The following is an 18,714-nucleotide window of genomic DNA, read 5'->3' on the forward strand; positions in this document are numbered from 1 at the left end:
GCAGCAGGCTGTCAATACTTGGCTGATATTAGATTTAAAGGAACTGGAGAGATTTTGTATGGAAGAAACAAACATACTTCTATCCAGAAGAGAGGTTTCCAAATGTTTTCATATGACTGTATGTGGCACCAAATCACAACATCAGTTTACACTTTAAATTGTAAAGACCCTAGAATAACAGAGAAATTCCCAACAATTAGATAATCCCTCTGAGCAAGCACGTGGCACGTAGTGGGAAGGAAGAACTCGCTTTTAATGGGAAGAAACCTCTGGCAGATCCAGGTTCAGGGAGGCGCAGCCGTCTGCAGTGACTGATTGGAGGTGGCGGGGAGGGAGATGGGACAAAAGACACACTGTAGAAGAGAGAAAAAAAAATAAATGATAACTACTGTGCAGAGGTAAACACATAGTGAGTAAAAAAAGTTGATCGAAGACAAAAATAATACACAACAAACACACACACAGAGCATGCATTGTAAAGTATAATAACTCTAACAGTTTCTTTTAATAAAATGTAAAAATAAAATGCTGATCAAATACTGATGATTCAATAACTCATCAGTATTTGTCCTCTGACCATTTAATATTAGGAATAACTATTCTTTTAAATCGATCAAATTCACATCCAGAAGAGGGCGCTGTTGGTGCTACGCTCCGTCGGTTTTCCTCAGCGGGGCCCAGAAACAAGCATGGCGGCTTCCAGTGTGTTCCGACCGGGCTTGTTCAACCATAAAGTTGCAATAGTGACGGGTGGAGGCACCGGGATCGGTAAAGCTATCTCTGCGGAGCTGCTGGAGCTGGGTGAGTGAGTTCTCATAGTTGTTGTAGCGCAAAGAGTCTGAAGTGAGCAGCAGCTGAGTGACAGCAAGTGAACTTCGACACAGTTACAAACAAGTCTGTAAGAGTCGCACCAGTGACCGCGGTCAAGTGCGCGCAGGGGCACTGTGAAAGTGGCTGTGAGTGTTCGCTAACAGCTGGAAACACCAAACATCTGGTGGCTGTCAGTGTTGTTTCACAGTAAATTGACTCGAAGCTTTATTTTGTAAAGTGCTGTAATTGTTTTTCGTGGCTCACTTGTTGGTCTTCAGGCTGCAGTGTGGTGATCTCCAGCAGAAAGGCAGACAGGCTGGAGGCAGCAGCTCGGGAGATGAGACAGAAAATCCCTCCCTCCAGTCCTGCAAGTGTCACTGCTCTGCCCTGTAACATCCGCAGCGAGGAGGAGGTGAGCAGCTCTGCATCTGCTGCTCGTTTCAGTGCATAAGTGGCTGATTCTCTTTTTGTCTTTCTGTCATTTGAAGGTGAAGGCTCTTGTGTCATCAGTGCTGAAGCAATACGGCCGTATAGACTTTCTGGTGAACAATGGAGGAGGTCAGTTCAGCAGCCCTGCAGAAGACATGTCCTCTAAGGGCTGGAAGGCTGTGATAGACACCAACCTGACAGGAACCTTCCACTGCTGCAAGGAGGGTGAGCTGCACACAGATAACACAGGCTTTGGTGTTTGTGGTTTGGTCTCTCAGCGTGACTGTCATTGTTCTCCCTCCAGTCTACACAGCATGGATGAAGGAGCACGGAGGTGCCATCGTCAACATCATTGCCAACATGTGGAACGGCTTTCCGGGCATGGCGTAAGAACAGTTTCCCTCATTATTTACACACGAATGTGCAAAGTCACATAGTTTTTGTTTTTTTAAATTGCCTGCTGCACGGTGTGTCTCCTCTCCCCGACAGCCACACAGGAGCAGCGAGGGCAGCGGTGGATAACTTAACTAAGAGTCTCGCCATCGAGTGGGCAGCCTCGGGGGTCCGAATCAACGCTGTTGCACCAGTGCGTACAGCTCAGCACTTAATCAGTTTTGTTTCAGTTTTTCAAGATGCGTATAATTTCATCTCTCTGTTTGGCTGCAGGGTACAATCTTTTCCAAAACTGCGATGGAGAACTATAAAGAGTATGGACCACATCTTTTCAAGATGTCCGTTCCATTCACTCCTGCGAAGAGGCTGGGAGTGCCCGAAGAGGTTTGCAACCCAGTTTCCCAGCTTTGTTAGAGGAAAAAAAGAGTCTGCTGAAAATTTCCCTTAGTGTTGTATAAAAAAAATGAAGCCAGACCACAAAGGTCTTGCAGTGCTCCATAAACAGTATTAGAGGATATAAAGAAGTAGTTGTGAAGCCATACAATAGAAGAAGAAAGGTTAAAGCACAACTGTACTGAACAATTTTTGAATTGCCGTCGTTGTCCAGGTCTCATCTGCAGTGTGCTTCCTGCTCTCTCCTGCTGCTTCCTACATTTCTGGAGCCACGTTGAAGGTCGATGCGGGACAAAGTTTGTATAAGTCCATGTGGGAGATACAGAGTACGTACAGCTCTCTAACACAACTGCACTGTAGTCTTCCCAGTAGGGCTGCCACGAGTAGTCGACTAGTCACGATTACGTCGATTATTAAAATCGTCGACGACTAATTTAATAGTCGACGCGTCTTTTGAAGCTTTGTAAGATCCCAAAAGACGCAGGAATGAGTAGTAGTATTTAAGAGTGTAATAACGGACTGAAACAGAAGATGGCAGCACTGCATGTACAAGGATGCCAGCTGCCGTTAAACCCCGAAGAAGAAGAAGCTGTGTCCCATAATTCATAGCGCGGCCCAGCGCAGTTGTCAACAATGGCGGCAGCTAGTTTTAATGTTACTGTTATTATTCTTTTTGGGTCACAAAATAAAGTTTAACATATTTTAAGGCGAGAATGTAACTGTGTAAACCTCAAATATCTGCTCAATTTATCAAGACACCACATATTTTCAAAAGCGCTCCGACGTTTTCGGAGACGTCTGTTACCCACCTGCTCGATAGCGAGCCGGGGTTCAGGGCTCACTAGAGCCGGTGAGAACACCGGACTCCCGGCAAATCGTTTTGAAACCCAGCGCCGTCTTTCGCTACTCAGGTTAAACATGTAATATAAGTCACTTAGATAACTTAAAAATGTTATTGTTTGGCTTTTTTCCAGTATTGTTATTTGTTCCTGAGTAAATTGGTTTGGCTGAGATTAAGTTATAGTTTTTACACAGCTGAATAAATGTCAAGCAGACAACTGATTATCAGAAGTGTGAGATGCTCGAGAATATATTCCGGTGTCCTGTTATATTTTAGATAGCAAGGAGCAGACGGCTGAGTTTGTTAAACTTCACTGAAACAATCTGCAAATGTCATTAAAATTTAATAAACTATCATCTTGTCTTTATTTTTAGTTTGCACATACCTTAAACACTTCAAGCTGTAAGCTAATGATAGTTATATAAGAGCAGATGCTGCTGGTGCAATAAGCTGTAGGTTTTACGTCCAATGGATGCATGATCTGATTAGTCGACTAATCGCAAAAATAATCGGTGTCTAGTTGACTATCAAAATAATTGTTTGTGGCAGCCCTACTTCCCAGTAGATTTAATACAGGAGCTAAATTCTTGTGTTTGTCTCCAGACCACAGTGCATGGCCTGAGGCTCCAGAGGGGGAGAACCTGGATGCTCTGAATGAACTGGTCGACCCAAAAAGCAAACTCTGATTCACTCATGGGACGCGCAAGAGCACAAAATCTCCATATACAGAAAGTCTGTATATGTAGTGTGTGACTGATTATTAAGAATTTGCACATAACTGTATGTAATTAATAGTACGAGAAGTGTCCAGAGGTAAAGATTTGTAACATGTACATATAATTTTTCTCTCCAATTCTCTTGTCAACAAGTCTGTGAGTAAAATTTAATAAAACTGTAAAACAGAACAATATAATTTTCTTTTTTCATTTAACATCTCTGTGTTACATCTCTGTGCATCTTTGTTACAGCAGTTGACAGGAATATGAAATGACATTACTACCAATATGAAATTGATTTTCTGCCTGGTAGATATTTTGTATTTTAGAAGGTTACAGCATGTAGTATCAAAGGTTTCCTGCATCTGTTCTTGATTAATTGTGTTAAATGCACTTGAGAAACCAAAGAATGTGATCCTCGCTATATAGATAGGAGTAAGATCTCGACAGCATGTATATGATTACAAACTGCTCTCACAGTTTTGACCTTTGTGCAAACAGCAGAGTGTACAGACATTTTTTCTCCTGTCGTCTCAGACCATCTAATCATTTGCAAATGAAATGTCTATCTTGCAGCTGGCTGCCAGGTATACAAAAAGACATTCAGACGATAGTAATTGTTTCAGCATGGTAACACCGCATGTTAATCATAATAAGTGTCATTAGGCATAAATATATTTAGATTGTGACTTTATGTAGTTGTTCTGTGTTTGATGTTGAAAATCAGTCATATGTTTATAATTAAATAACGTTATTTTGTTGATCACGGGCACCAAACTAAAAGACACAGCGTGACTTTAACCCTGGAGAACCAATGGGGTCGGCTCTGACCCCATTGGTTCTCCAGGGTTAAAAGTGAAAAAAAAAAAAAAAGCGTTACGGAGTTTTGTCCCTAATGCCGTGCCATAATTTGCCGTATTCCTGCATCAAGTGTCGTAACAATTATCCCAGCAGCAGAGGTCACAACAATTGTTCAGGTACCGGATTTATTCCTCTTTAAAATCTTCGGTGTTTCTGTATTACAGTCATTTGTGTTTCTTTCTCACACCAGGCGATAGGAAAGCAATATTTTCACCAGGGAAGAGGCGTTTGAAAATAAATGTTAGAAGAATTGCAAACAGAAATGCATTGCTAACGTAATGCTAGCCTCCTTGTATGTGTGAAGTTGACGTTTAATTGACATATTATCCTCTAACAGGTCGGTGGTTTAACCAGACAGGTTACACAGTAATAATGTTGACTATTTAAAGGTAGTTAATCGCTGATAACTTTGTTCGAGGAAGTGTAAATAGCGAGGTTAACATTTTTGTGTTTGTGTCGTTTAGCCTAGCAGCAAATATGGCTTGTGGGACTGAATAAAGACACGGCACTTAAACACATCCTTAATAATTCGGAATTTACTCGATAGTCGTTACAGTCACTAGATTTTATCCTGATGATTCTCGCGCTTTTGTTTCCTTTGTTAAACAAGTCGATAGAAAAAATGGGCTATATCTCAACATGCATCGTTTTAGTGTGCAATGTAAATAAAGCTTACATTTTATGACTAACTTTTTAACTACAGCTAAGCACCCTAAAGGGGATGGATGGATAGACAGATAACAGATACTTTATTGATCGCACAGGGGACATGTTCGTGTTACAGCGGCAGGATATATAATAAAAATAGTAAAGTCTACAATAAATAAACAGCATAGAGAACGTAACACTGCCACAGGCCCACGGTGAGCCTTATACTATGAGATTTTATGTAAAACCTTATATATACAACAGTGATTAAAAAACCAAGAACAAAAAAAAATGAGGTTAAGTGGATTTTTATTCCTGATAGGCGTGTTCACCTGTCACAGAAAGAAAGAGTTACTGTACAGTTTCACAGAGAATGGCAGGAATCATTTCCTTAAGCTTATTTGTGGCTTTCATGTAATCATCCTTTGAATACATTAGCCATTTCCATGATTACACCCAGATACCAGAAATAAGTTGCAGATTTGGTCGAAATGAACTTTGTCCTGTTGTTTGGAAATAATAGTTCCTCTGCAGTTTGAACATGTTTGTATTAAGCGAGCTGCTGCCATTTGCTGAACCTACTGAAAGCGAGCGTGTTTCATTAAGTAAAACACAGATGACACAAGAAGCAAAACAAAGTCTGCCAATAAGGTGAAGGTTAAAAAAGTGGCCTGTTTGCTTATGTTTCCAGTATGGGAGGTGACCACGGCCACAGCAAGCTGTCCATGCCAGATTGGCGACAGTGGAAGACGGAGGGAACGCCGCTGGAGTTCACACAGCAGAGGCTGGCTGCACGGGGTCTCAAAGATCCATGGGCACGGTCAGTATTTTTGCCCATGTGTGATAAGTTTTTGACATCTCCTTATATTCGGTGTGATCTGACACCGCTGCACGTCTTTCTCTCCTGTCACTTTCCCTTTCTCTGCAGCAACGAGGCGTGGAGGTATTCAGGCGGCTTCGCTCGTGCTGTGACTCTGTCGGAAGTTCTGCTGAGAGGATTCAAGTGGGGCTTTGCTGCCTTTACTGTAGCTCTGGCTGTAGAGTACACCATGTTCCCTCCAAAGAAGGGTGGCCACTAATGTTCATCATTGCCCATCAACCCCAGAGCATATGCAATTTAATCTGATTATATTCTGTGTTTTCTCTTGATTAAATATCTTTGTAATCGCACAAGGCTTCTTAAGTGTATTCAATTAGAATGTAATCAACATTTTGCATTAAGGTTTTATTGATACCAATGTTTTATCAAAACATCCTTTAAACCATGATGAGAATACAATTACAACATCACAGTAATTCCAGTAAAAAAACTGTCCTTATTCCTGCTTTCTCTTCCATCTCAGTTTACGGAAGCATAGCTTCATACATTTTGCTGTCAGCATTACAAAGACAAGCACCACAGTAGTCAGCAGCGCTATTACATCCAGGCTGAAGTACTGGAACCAGTAGAGTTCATGGAGAGCCGATTTGAGATGCTTCACCCCTTTATGCCGCATCACAAATTCTGTCCAATACACTGAAAGCTCAAGCGGGTCCAACGGCCGATCGTTATGAAGATCTGACAGCTTCTTCATGTTCTCTTTATACCTGAAAACACACAGATGAACAGGCAGGCTTTTTTAAACGACAGTGAGCTGAGTTAAATCATATGTAAAGCTCTTTCAAGAACAAATGGTACAGTGAAGGTTTGTTAGAGTTGTTTATTTTTTGCAATTAATGTGACCACCATCAGGTTTAACACGAGTCCTAAAATTAGATAATGTGATGTGGACCCAGTTGAACAAATGAGAGCCTTTTATTTACTTAGGAAAAAGTCACTCATTGCATACCTGTGAGGGGGAAAGTATGAAAGCCTGCACCCTGTTTTAGTTTAAAGCACAGGGATCTGTCCAAGTCTGATATTCAAAACACTCAGAAATACACTGAGGCACAAATAAAGGACATTTCTGAGGTCATCAGTAAAAGAGTATCTGATGCTCAGGCTGGAAAAAATGATAAAAGTCAGACTGTGCGAATACAGGAAATTCAGGACGAGTGTTACACTCTTTGGTGTGCTTGATCACCAAAGAGTCAACCTCATGTAGCTGCAATCATGACTACACATAAAATAGTCATTTGAGAAATGAGACACCCCAAAAGCCTAACCCTATATGAGAGGGCAAGTACGTTGGGTTAAGGTCAGAAAGTCTCACTGAGTCTAAAAACTGCATGATACACAGGCACCTGGAAAAGTGTTGCATTCTGTTGTCTTCAGATGTTTGTGGTGTGCATGGTGGTCCTGCAAATAGATACCCCCGACGTTCCATAAAGAACGCCCATGACTGTCACCTGTTTGCTAAAGACGTGCTTGTTTGAAAAAAATGTTTTGTAGACCAAAGTGGAAAGTTTTGGTTAAATGACAAGGATCATTTAGATCTGAAAACGTCACATTGTGAGCCGTCTGCTGACTCCCTCACCTGCTGTCATTGATGACCTCCTTCAGTCCCTTCAGAAGAGTTTCTGTATTAATGCCTAAAATGTTCAACACGATTCCTACACCTCTGCTGGCCATCCTCGCAGCGTTGTCCGGCTGGTCCCCGTTCAGGGGCACCATCAGCATGGGAACGGCGTGACACAGTCCCTCAAACACACCATGTGAGCCAGCGTGAGTGATGAATGCACGGGCTCCTGGGTGAGCTAAGACACAAAATATGCAGAAATATCAGATATTTTGATATGTGACACATCGACGGGCTTCACATTTCAGGATGTGCTGCTGCAGACACACACCTAGCAGGTCATTCTGTGGGACCCATTTCATCATCTTCACATTTTCCGGGACATTATCAGGAACCTTTCCAGTGTATCTCCATATGACCTGTCATAGTTTTATTGTAAATTAAAATTAGCTGTATTTATTTATGACACAAGATACATTGTATGCTGATATACCTTCTGTGGAATCTGTCTGAAGGCCTCCAGAAAGACAGAGGTGATTTCCTCTGGCAGATCTGACACCATGGAGCCCAGAGTAAACACTACAAACCCGTGCTCTCCAGACACCCAGGAATCCAGATCCTGACAAAACACAAACTTACATAAGTACTTTGCATTTATCACTCTTACCTGATTGGTCTTACAGTCCTACGGTAAGTGGTGTCAATCAGATTGTTCATAAATGTATTTAGAGTCTAAAACTCATAAAGTCTTACTGGAGGCAGAGGATGTTTCACATTGCAATTGATTCCACCAACCAGTACAATATTGGGCATGAGTGGGCGTGGGAAATCCAGTGTGAAGTCATTCCTGTTTAAATACAGCAACAGTTGTTTGCTTTTTTACACTCACGCAGGCAGCAAATGTCAACAATACAGAGACGTTGCATGTGTTACCTCAGCAGCCAGATATCAGAGTCTGAAAGCACTTCAGCCACGCCCACGTTCTCTCCGAGGAAGTCACGGGTTATTTGGTCAAAGCGCCAATACAGCAGTTTGCAAAACAGCGGCTCCACAAATGCCACCTGTGGCAGCACCAAAACGGAATACATAAATCCAAGACATACTGTAATACTAATAATACTGACATACTAGTTTGTCCCAAATGAACCTCATCGTAAGCAGAGATGGGCAGTAACGCGTTGAATGTAATGCGTTACATGTTACCGATGACTTTCTTCAAGTAACGAGTAAATTAAAGCATTACAATTGCAAAAAAAGCATTTAGATTACTTTTACTTTCCCATAAGCGCGCTGTGTTACCGCGTTACTAAAACTTTACATACTGGAATATGCAGAAAATAGGTTTAAAAGTTAAACACATATCTTCAAGTCAAACACTCTTGGCTGATAGGTCTATTGTTTTATAATGTATTCGGGTTGTGTATCATGTTTTTAAAAGTAATTAAGTACTAAAGTAACTCATTACTTTTGAAAATAACAAATCAGTAAAGTAATGGGATTACCTTCTTGGAGAAGTGATCAGTAATTAGTAACTAATTATTATTTTCAAGTAACTTGACCGACACTAGTTGTAAGGAATAAATAATACTCTAATGACCACAAATGAGGTGAGTATAAAGTATGAAGAGTAATTTAGGAAAGAGAATTCAAAGGTACAGCAAATATTTCCTGAACAATATGGTCACAAACCACCAGTGTTTTGTTTGTGACCATACACTGTCTGAAAGAAGATTACAAATAACATTCCTGGAAAAGCTGTACTTTCAGGCTTGAATGTGCTAACTTCTTGCTGGCTCACCAAAGTGTTGATAACTCTCTCCTTGAAGCTCATTTTATCAGTGTATCCAGTGAAAAAGCGAGGAATGTATGAGGGCGGAGATGGGCAGCCAGCAGACCTCATGTCCAAGTGACACGGGATTCCTCTCAGCAGATTGACAGTAGGGAGACCTGGAAGTAATTGAGTAATGATAGGTGAGAAAATGTGCAGGTGTACAAGCAAACAGATAACCTGAGTGCAGAGGAGCTCACCTAATTTCCGAGCTATTAATGAGCCCGTGGGAACCATGGGGTCTGTCAAGACGGCATCAAATTCCTATAAAGTGAAACAGGGAGAAGGTGGGAAAACAGAAAGGAGTCAATCTTCCACTGTGTTTCAGCACTACACTCTCTTGCATACATGGTTCACACATGGAGGATTTTACAGATTTTAGGTACAGAGGTATAAAGTGGTTAAACTGGACCTATGATGCTCATTTGAATTTATTAAATAAATAATGATATGGTGTAATATCTTTTATAGTTCATGTGAAGTTGTAGTGTCCCAATTTTGAGACCTGATAAAGACTATATAGTTTTTAATGTCCTGATGTGTAAAACCTTAGTGTCAGGGTGGGCTGCGTGGCGTGGTTTTTCTATTTTCCTCCTTCTAGGTGCTCCCAGCACTTCCAGGTTATCTGGGTCATCTGCTTGCCTGGGGGCTTTGAGTATATTTTCCCACCAGATGTCTCTGTCCACATGGTGGTAATTTGGCTTCCGTTGCTGTCTAAGCAGCTTCTTTAAATTTCTTGAAGACATTTCAGCTCTCATTCAAGAGTCTTCTTCAGTTAAAGAACTGGGAACCTACATAGACTTCCCTTGTTGTTCTTTTTCCATCGTCTCGACCTGCCTATAGTTCCAGACTCCCATTTCTCTCCCAGTATTGGGAATAAGGATTCAGCCACATTCCTGTGCATGATCAACTCCACAACTGTGAAACTCATCTGCCTCACTTTGTGGATCTCCCAGGTCACGGCCAAATTCTCCACACACCTCAACGTTCTTCTGTTGAATTAGTATTTTATCTTTTAATACTGTAATTTTACATAACTGATAAATGAGTTCTATATGTGCAGTCATATTTTCCATGGGTCTATTAATAATAATATACAATTAAAATTTAATGAAACATGCACAGTCAGCCACTACAGTTACATTAATAGATGCACAACATGATGAGAATTTGGACTGCCATCTTGTAGAAGAGAATCTCCATCCCAACACTCTTACACAGTATAAGCAAAAGACCTTCCATGTACAATTTGCAAAGCTTAAGCTGCAATGTTGGTTTTGCAGCTGATACCAAAGTTGTGTTCATCTTCTGTATTTGTACTCACCTGCTGGGCCAAGTGTGATATGAGACTGGCATTGAAGAGCAACTTCTCTGCAGTGATGTGCAGAAAATCAGAAATGGCCCGGAACTGTGTGAACCGTTTCTTGATCTTCTCCATGAAAGGCTGTGAGGATTTTTTCATGATGTCTTTGTGTGTGGACATCACAGAGTCGATGTAAGCCTTGTCATAAGGTACAGGATAGGTCAAAGTGTCATAATGTTTCCCCGGGCCCATTCGTATGGTGGTCTCTGGCATCACCACCGTAACTCTGTGTCCACGGCGACCCATTTCCTGGGCAATGGCTTTAAGACCTATCCAATGACTCCCATCCATGGGCACCACGAGCAGTTTGCCTAAAAACTGTGAAAAACTTGCAGGCTTGGTGTGATTGGCTTCTGGACTGGACTTTTCTGATCTAGATCTCTTCGTATTATCCGCACCACTGATTATTTCCATGGCCACGTTAAGCAGCAAAAACACAAAGACTCCTACTGTCCTCATTGTTCTTAGTCAGTGTACCAACAGCTGACCTGAATTGAGCACAGAGAAAGTTTGCGGGGAATGACAAAGGAAACACCCCCTTCCCTGAGCTTTAGGTCTTGCAGCTGTGAACCAAGCTCTTCTCCCTGCAGGCTCCTCTGAATACGTTGTTTGAATTCCTCAGTGAATTAGCAGATTGGATTTGTGTGTGTTCAAAGTCCTTCCTGTCTCTGTTGGGAATCTAGGTGAGAGGAGCATGAGTGCAATAGCCGTGGTAATCTAAAGCAATCATCAAAGAGAATGTGCTGTGGCTTTAATGCAGCTTCAAAGGGCAGCATTATCACAGTGTTTCTCAACAGTAGTGTCTTTCCTGCCCTTCCTGGAACCAGGGTCAACTATCTGCATCTTTTTAACACAGTTGCACTTCAGTCTTTTTAGTTGGTATCAGACATGCAACCCACAAATTTACACACTGAACATTCTAATCAAGACACAACTCAAGAAAAAGTAATGTTTTCATTAGCTATAAAAGATTAATGTTAATGTGGGTAACCACAACAGACTTTGTCATTCAGTATGATCTAAATAATGTTTTAAAGACCACAGTCAACAATAAATAAGTGTGGAAATACAGTACATGTTACAAAGGGAAAAAGGTAGGGTTTGTTGACATTTTAAATTCCAAAGCACACAGAGCTCAAATGCAAAGGGGGATGCTTGTGCAAAGGGAGACCTTGTCAAATCTAAATTGCCAGCATCCACATAGAACTAAAACGTAAAATTAACCATGTTAAAAGGCAGGGTTTTTTTTTAACTTACTGAAACCTAAATGGTTTAAATTTCTGAAGCTTTTTCTGAAACTTCTTCCTCAACCAATAAAACAGAAGCAGAAATAAACTAGAGTCTCGAGGATCATGGAACAGGTTGCTTGCCCCTGACTTTAATTCAAGTTTATTTATATACCCTATATTTCCAAAAGTATTTACTCATCCATCCAAATAATTGAATACTGGTGTTCTAACCACTTCTATGGCCACAGGTTTTGTGCTCCAAATCACAACAATAGCTGCCTCAAGGCACTTTATATTGTAAGGTAATGACCCTACAATAATAGAGAGAAGACCTCAACAATCAGCCAACACCCACAGAACAAGTACATGGCAACAGTGCGAAGTGCAGAACTAGGCTCAAAAAGGGGAAGCCATCTGACATCCACTCAGATATACTAGATTCATTATTATCAACAAGTGTGAGCTCCTTTATCAAAGTAGAAATTTGGATAGTTTGCTGGTCTGCATAATTCAGGTGCATGTTAACACAATGCCAAGTGGGAAAGACATCAGCAGTGATCTTAGAGAAGCAACTGTTGCTGCCCATTACTTTGGGAAGAGGTTTAAGACCATTTTCAAACAATTTGAAGTCCATCATCCTACAGTGAGAAAGATTATTCATAAATGGAAAACCTTCAAGGCAGGTACCACACTTCCCAGGAGTGGAAGTCACAGCAAGTTTACCCCAAGACTACAATGCTCAGAGACAATGCAAAAGGCTGAAGACTCTCTGTCTTAATGACAGTACAAAAAGTAGCAAATATACATAGCGCCAAATCACAACAACAGTCACCTCAGGGTGCTTTATTTTGTGAGGTAAAGACCCCACAATAAGAGAGACAACCACAGCAATCAAGCGATCCCCCTTTGAGAAAACACTTGACAACAGTGGGAAGGAAAAACTTCCTTTAATATTCAAAACCACCACAAGGCCTGAAATTGTGCTAGTGTCAGAAGTTACAAAGAACCTTAGAATGTGGGAGCGTACAGTACCATGGGAAAAGCATATGGAGGAGGCTTACGAAAGGAAAAGGAAAAGGAAAAATATGGTGGTGACCTGGTTAAGGACTGCTAGAATCAAGGCTGGAGGGCAAGGTGCTTCTCCTGTTCTAAAGTGCATTTAAAACAGGGGAGGGGCATGGTGCCAATGATAAGAGCTGGTGTCAGCAGGACCCTTACAAAAACCTGTGCCCCCATGCATGCAAAGTTTTAGCAGTTTTTCAGACTGACTGACCTTCGGTTCTTAGTGCAATGATGTACTGTTGTTTCTCATTTTTTTCAATGGTTTTATAGACTGTTGAGATGAGAGTGACTCCTGACAAACCAGACTGATTGGCCTGTGTTCATCTCTGAATCGGCACTCACCTGCTGGGCTACGTGGGAGATCAGACTGGCATTGAAGAGGAGATTGTCTGCACTGATGTGCAGTAAATCTGAAATGATCCAGAACTGTCTGAGTCTCTTTATCTTCCCCATGAGAGGATATGCAGATTTTTTTCATGATGTCTTTGTGTGTGGACATCACAGAGTCGATTTAAGCCTTGTCATAAGGTACAGGATAGGTCAATGTGTCATAATGTTTCCCCGGGCCAATATGTATGGTGGTCTCTGGCATCACCACCGTAACTCTGTGTCCACGGCGACCCATTTCCTGGGCAATGGCTTTAAAACCTACCCAGGGACTTCCATCTATGGGCACCACGAGCAAGTTGCCTAAAAACTGTGAAAAACTTGCAGGCTTGGCCTGAGTAGCTTCAGCTTCTGCTGTCTTCACCTTGTCCTCTGGACTGGACTTTTCTGATACAGATGCCTTCATATTATTGGGAACACCGCTTATTTCCCTAGCCAACACGAGCAGCAAAAACACAAACGATCCTGCTGTCCTCATTGTTCTCTCGTCAGTGTACCCCGAGCTAACTGAATCGAACACAGATAAAGTTGGAGCACGTCTGAATACGTTGTTTGAATTCCTTATTGAATTAGCAGATTGCATTTGTGTGTGTTCAAAGTCCTTCCTGTCTCTGTTGGGAATAGGTAAGAGGACCATGAACGTAATAACCCTACTAAAGCAATCATTACAGAGGATGTGCGAGGCTTTAACGTGTCAAAGGTCAGCATTATCTTCATGTTTTTAGTGTTTATATCTCAACAGAAGTTTTTTCCTTCCCTCTCTGGAGCCAACCCGCACATTTACACACTGAACATTGCAAGGAAGACACAGGATTAATTAATTAAAAAAAAATGAAAAGTCACATTGCACAAGTGTTCAAACCCTGCTTTACACTGAATTACTGTTTTCCAACAAGTATTTAGACCCTTTATTTAAGTAAAAGTCACAATCCTACTTAGAAGTTTTCAGCATCAAATCACACTTAATGCCTGTGCCACTTTAATGTTGCTGCATTTTCCCTTGCCGTATTGGTGAATTCCAATGTATCTCCTTTCCATTTCAGGCCAATTTTCTAATAATTCAGCCTGTGCACAGTATCAGCTAATCAAACCAGCACTGTGTAGGTTACATAATCATTCAGCCTGAACAGCCAAATATCTATATAAACAAACACAAATGTGGTACCATAATTCTCTAAATGTAATTAACATTTCATGGTTTGGTTGCAACAATAATGCTAGTCTTCCTTTGTGGATGCCCCTCTCAGCTGTGGTAGTGGCAGCTGAGCGCAACCATCTTTCAGGATGGACAACACCAGTGTCCCCACTCCTTCCTAGAAGGGGGATGCTGTTGTAAAGAAAGACCTCGTAAAACAGGGTAGATTAACTACAGCTGGAGGACAAGGATAGTAACAAGGCATAGCTCCCGTTTTTGTTGTTATTAATGTCCTCTCAGATCATGGGAAATTTGGAGTAGGCATCTCTGATCTGAAGATATTGGTATGGTAAATTTTTCACTTCATCATTTCCCTTTCACATTGAATATCTCCTTGTGCTTGTATCATTGTGGAAGCGAGTTAGGTCATTAGGTCTTTTTTCTGTGCTCTAAAGAGACCTACATAGTTTTTGAAGTAGTGTCATTCGAGGCTATCAAACAATGTGCAGAGTGGTCAGCCACCAATGTACATGTGACCACAGATCCACCTGTGGTGAAATCCAATTACATTGCAAAATGTTTAGATGAATCACATTGCTGGTTAAGAGTCATGTTTGGCACATAATTTAACCTGTAACATATTTGATGACTGGTATTACATTATATAACCTCCAGTGTTAATATTGCTGCTTGCAATTTCTCTTAAAATCAATACATTTTAAAAGCTCGCAATAGTCAGCATACATATAGAGTCAAAACCTGAACTTTAACCGTTTTTATTTGAAGGCAGTAGTGATGTGTCGGTCGCGAACGAAATGGCTCTTAGAGCCGACTCTTTGAAGTGAATGACGCGAGCCGACTCCTTATTGGGAACCGTGTTTTTTTTTTTCTTTCTCTCACCCTCTCTCTCGCACTTTTTTTTCCGCAGAAGTGCTCCAGGATGCTAAGCGCAGTGTTGAGCTTTTGTTACCTAGTGGCTACACAAGCCAGGAAGTGCCAACGACAGGATTTGGTGTGTGGTAGTAAAAGGTAAATGAACATTTTTTTTGAATTATTTGAATATATATGAGTGCTTGTGTATAAATACACAAACAATACACATATGCTTTTCAATTGTGTAATTTAAGTGATCTAGGTAGCTCTGTTTTGGAAGTTCAGTTAACGCTAGAAATGTGTTTTGGAGTTTGTACGTGCTTTAGAATCTGTACGTGCTTTTTGGAGTTTGTACGCGCTTTGTCTCTAGGGGCCACCGTATATATTTATATATAAACATATATAAATAAAACCACATTTTTTTACATTAGTAATTCCTTTTGTGCATAATTTTATATTGTTATTAATAATAAATTAATTAAAACAACAAAACAACCTGAAGAGTCGGTTGGGAGTCGAAAGAGTCAACTCTTTTTAGTGAGTCGCGCCGAAAGAGGCGGTTCTCTAAAAAGAGTCGGAAATCCCATCACTAGAAGGCAGTTCATTTTAGGTAGGAAAAATGGTTTACATTTCTGAAACTTGTCCAGTTGGTGGCAGTAACGCGACATTTCCCCCCCAAACGAAAAAACAGAAGGAGAAGGAAACCAGAGAGAGCCAGTGGGAGCTTTGAGGATCATGGGACAGGGAATTTTGTTCTATCCTCGCGCATCTTGAAGTGATTTGTCCTCGAGCCAATCTACAAACAGGCTCACGTCCGCGAGCTCACCGAGGCTCGAGCCAGAATGTGAACAAGTAAGCACAGCGGCATGTTCCAGCTTCAGTCAAAATTAAATGAATAAAAGTTTTTGACACGTTAGAGTGCGTTAACCGCGCAGGAGCAGAGATGAAGTAAGTCATGTACTGGCTTCAATGCCCGGTGCTTTCAGTGATGTCCATCCGCCCTCTGTGTGAGCTTTAGTTTTGAGCCCGGTTAGCTTAGCCGGGATGCTAACGTTAGCTAAGCATCAGCTGAGTTTTGAATGCAGATTTTGTAGCTGGGTGTTTTCAGACATTGGTTTCCAGCCACAGGCAGAGCACAACCTGAGTCAAAACTGGTGATTTTGTTTCCAGATTACATTAAATGTGTGCCTATATTTATATAGATTTTTTTTTTATATAAAATTTATTGCCTGACACAGTAAACCTGTATGAAAGGTGAAATCATTTCAACATAAATGTAAAGGCAAAGTGCAGTTCTAAGGAGATTAGTGTATGAACTGAAAACATGTCCTTCATTCAGAGGTCAAAGGTCATGGCATTGGACAAATGCAGGCACAAACACACACAAGCTCAATGTCATGTTGTCAATCCTGTCAGAGTGATGTGCTGTTTCTGATTTTGCAGGTTCGATGCAGATGACTTGGGCTCATCCACTCATTTACTGTTTTTCAAGGTAGAATATTACAGGTAAGACGATAAGAAATATTTTCATCTAGACTCAGTTTATGTGTAAAATATTGCAGGAGGAGTCACCGTTGCTCTTGTTAGCAGGTCCATTAAGTATTGTGTGAAGTGGAAAGGATCCATGTGTCCCCAACGCTCCAACAGACAGCCTGGGGCCTCCAAGAAGAACACCAAGACAAGCACCGCGCCAGAGGAAGAAGTTATCCAGCGTCAGCTGAGAGCTCAAAGGCGGAGGGGAACGGGTAATACTGATGACAGCCTCTGTATCGCAGGTGGGGGAACGGGGTGCGACATCCTCGACATCATTGGCACTCAGGAAGAGAAGCATGTTGGTGAAGAAGAGGGGGGAAAGGCGGTAGAGATAGCTGATAAAGGACTGGACGACTTGGATGAAGACCGAGTCTCTGTTTGCAGCAGCACAGCGTCTGGTCCCTCTTTTTATCACTCCACCTCCAGAAAAGCAAGGCCTTCCCAGAACCTGTGCTTGGCCTGTCAGAAGCTCTACCAGAAGGCAAAGAAGATAAAAACACCAATCATAAACAAACTGCTGGACAATGGTGAGCACACTCATGGCAGCATGTCTTTCGGAAGAAGTTCATTGTGTAGCTACTCGTCCAAAGGAAAGATGAACAATTGTTAATAATACTTGAGAAATATTTTTCTATAGCACACTTGCACTGCTTGTATTAGCCCTGCATAAAAAGAAATCTAAAAGTATAACTACACATTTCAGTAACCAGTATACAATTATGTATTGTTTGTTGCATGAAGTGGATGAAATGCTTACATATGGTTTAACTTACCAGTACCAAATTAATAGCTGTCCTCTTTTGCCATCTATATTAACAACAAACAGGTAGGCACAGTTCTGTAACACTTTGATTTTGATTCTTGTTTAGATCCTATGTCCCCGACATGTGACCAGTGGGTCCTTATCAAAAAGTGGACATCCCGAAGGCTGCCTAATGCAAGAGGGTAAGGCTGAGTGTACACTGTATGTATGTATGTGTGTGTTTCACAAATTACCAACATATTTAAGCTGATTGTACTGCCGCCTGTCTGCTCTGTCAGGAAGCTTTTGAGCCACATAAAGAAGATAAAGAAGGCCTGTGCGACACAAAGTGAGCAGCGTGTGGAAGAATCTGCCGCCTGTTCAAGGCCGCACACTTTCCTCCACAGGTAACGTGTTTGCCTGCATGAATTTCTTATGACTGTAGCTGTTCTCATCTAAAATGACTTGTATGTGCTGTGTTTTTTGGGCTTAGGAACCTCAGACGATGTGTGAAAGCGAAAAAGGAGAGGAAGAAGAATAAGAACAGGAGGAAGAGACAGAGAGACGGTTCACAGGGTACTCGTGTCGCTAAGCAGCAGCGTCTCCACACCAACACTCCCATCAAGATGACCTGTGTAGAGTCAAACAGCCGCCGAAAAAGCAGCAGTCAGGGGAACAGAGGTGTGACTGCTGAGGCGATTCCCTCGTCTGTGACACAGGAAGCCGCCACACCAAGCAAGAGAGCACCAAAGCAGACGGGTAGATTCAGAAACTTGCTGGCTGAGCTACGGAGCAAGAGCAGCATGATTGTCAGAGAAACACATTAGCGAGGAGGCAGGATGCGAGTGCTAATCGCTTTTAGTCGTGATGTTCTGCTGGTCTTCAGTATTGTTACCTATTCGGTGGCCTGTGCCTAGAGTTACTTGACAAAGTGCCGTCACAGTTCTGTGCATGTTTTGTTTGTGATCCTTTAAAATTAAAAATAATATGTATTTAATCTTCCTTACAACTGGACAGCTGTGAATAAATGTTT

General features: G+C 41.5%; 4 protein-coding genes across 4 annotated transcripts; 3 read left to right on the forward strand and 1 right to left on the reverse strand.

The window, feature by feature from the left end:
- Positions 1 to 676: 676 nt before the first annotated feature.
- Positions 677 to 3,737, forward strand: LOC134617112 (peroxisomal trans-2-enoyl-CoA reductase-like). The gene is made up of 8 exons (XM_063462296.1): positions 677 to 801; positions 1,089 to 1,222; positions 1,299 to 1,464; positions 1,544 to 1,625; positions 1,729 to 1,825; positions 1,906 to 2,016; positions 2,240 to 2,351; positions 3,470 to 3,737. The coding sequence occupies exons 1-8, from the start codon at positions 690 to 692 to the stop codon at positions 3,550 to 3,552; spliced, it is 897 nt and encodes a 298-aa protein (XP_063318366.1). The 5' UTR covers positions 677 to 689; the 3' UTR covers positions 3,553 to 3,737.
- Positions 3,738 to 4,461: 724 nt separating this feature from the next.
- On the forward strand, positions 4,462 to 6,264 carry ndufb3 (NADH:ubiquinone oxidoreductase subunit B3). The gene is made up of 3 exons (XM_063461368.1): positions 4,462 to 4,559; positions 5,783 to 5,911; positions 6,020 to 6,264. The coding sequence occupies exons 2-3, from the start codon at positions 5,784 to 5,786 to the stop codon at positions 6,168 to 6,170; spliced, it is 279 nt and encodes a 92-aa protein (XP_063317438.1). The 5' UTR covers positions 4,462 to 4,559; position 5,783; the 3' UTR covers positions 6,171 to 6,264.
- A 93-nt stretch (positions 6,265 to 6,357) lies between these two features.
- Positions 6,358 to 11,242, reverse strand: LOC134616519 (UDP-glucuronosyltransferase 1A1-like). The gene is made up of 9 exons (XM_063461367.1): positions 10,682 to 11,242; positions 9,558 to 9,621; positions 9,328 to 9,476; positions 8,463 to 8,590; positions 8,283 to 8,376; positions 8,023 to 8,148; positions 7,861 to 7,948; positions 7,548 to 7,767; positions 6,358 to 6,678 (listed from the first exon to the last, which is right to left on the reverse strand). The coding sequence occupies exons 1-9, from the start codon at positions 11,177 to 11,179 to the stop codon at positions 6,408 to 6,410; spliced, it is 1,638 nt and encodes a 545-aa protein (XP_063317437.1). The 5' UTR covers positions 11,180 to 11,242; the 3' UTR covers positions 6,358 to 6,407.
- A 4,904-nt stretch (positions 11,243 to 16,146) lies between these two features.
- si:ch211-227n13.3 (uncharacterized) lies at positions 16,147 to 18,714 on the forward strand. Its single transcript, XM_063462253.1, has 6 exons — positions 16,147 to 16,258; positions 16,850 to 16,912; positions 16,994 to 17,466; positions 17,809 to 17,884; positions 17,981 to 18,088; positions 18,175 to 18,714. Exons 3-6 carry the CDS (start codon positions 17,031 to 17,033, stop codon positions 18,506 to 18,508), a joined length of 954 nt encoding a protein of 317 aa, XP_063318323.1. The 5' UTR covers positions 16,147 to 16,258; positions 16,850 to 16,912; positions 16,994 to 17,030; the 3' UTR covers positions 18,509 to 18,714.

This window comes from Pelmatolapia mariae, linkage group LG18, assembly GCF_036321145.2.
Source record: "Pelmatolapia mariae isolate MD_Pm_ZW linkage group LG18, Pm_UMD_F_2, whole genome shotgun sequence".
Lineage (NCBI taxonomy): Eukaryota > Metazoa > Chordata > Actinopteri > Cichliformes > Cichlidae > Pelmatolapia > Pelmatolapia mariae.

What these genes read in the sequence shown, in the direction of transcription:
- LOC134616519 (XM_063461367.1), bottom strand. Translation starts at nt 11,179, where the DNA reads ATGAGGACAGTAGGAGTCTTTGTGTTTTTGCTGCTTAACGTGGCCATG. An exon ending in ATTAATAGCTCGGAAATTAG is followed by an intron (nt 9,477 to 9,557) that starts GTGAGCTCCTCT and finishes AATTACTTCCAG; the next exon opens with GTCTCCCTACTGTCAATCTG. An exon ending in TCTGATATCTGGCTGCTGAG is followed by an intron (nt 8,377 to 8,462) that starts GTAACACATGCA and finishes GTATTTAAACAG; the next exon opens with GAATGACTTCACACTGGATT.
- si:ch211-227n13.3 (XM_063462253.1), top strand. Translation starts at nt 17,031, where the DNA reads ATGTGTCCCCAACGCTCCAACAGACAGCCTGGGGCCTCCAAGAAGAAC. An exon ending in AAACAAACTGCTGGACAATG is followed by an intron (nt 17,467 to 17,808) that starts GTGAGCACACTC and finishes ATTCTTGTTTAG; the next exon opens with ATCCTATGTCCCCGACATGT. An exon ending in AGGCTGCCTAATGCAAGAGG is followed by an intron (nt 17,885 to 17,980) that starts GTAAGGCTGAGT and finishes CTGCTCTGTCAG; the next exon opens with GAAGCTTTTGAGCCACATAA.
- ndufb3 (XM_063461368.1), top strand. Translation starts at nt 5,784, where the DNA reads ATGGGAGGTGACCACGGCCACAGCAAGCTGTCCATGCCAGATTGGCGA. An exon ending in CTCAAAGATCCATGGGCACG is followed by an intron (nt 5,912 to 6,019) that starts GTCAGTATTTTT and finishes CTTTCTCTGCAG; the next exon opens with CAACGAGGCGTGGAGGTATT.
- LOC134617112 (XM_063462296.1), top strand. Translation starts at nt 690, where the DNA reads ATGGCGGCTTCCAGTGTGTTCCGACCGGGCTTGTTCAACCATAAAGTT. An exon ending in TGCGGAGCTGCTGGAGCTGG is followed by an intron (nt 802 to 1,088) that starts GTGAGTGAGTTC and finishes GTTGGTCTTCAG; the next exon opens with GCTGCAGTGTGGTGATCTCC. An exon ending in GAATCAACGCTGTTGCACCA is followed by an intron (nt 1,826 to 1,905) that starts GTGCGTACAGCT and finishes GTTTGGCTGCAG; the next exon opens with GGTACAATCTTTTCCAAAAC.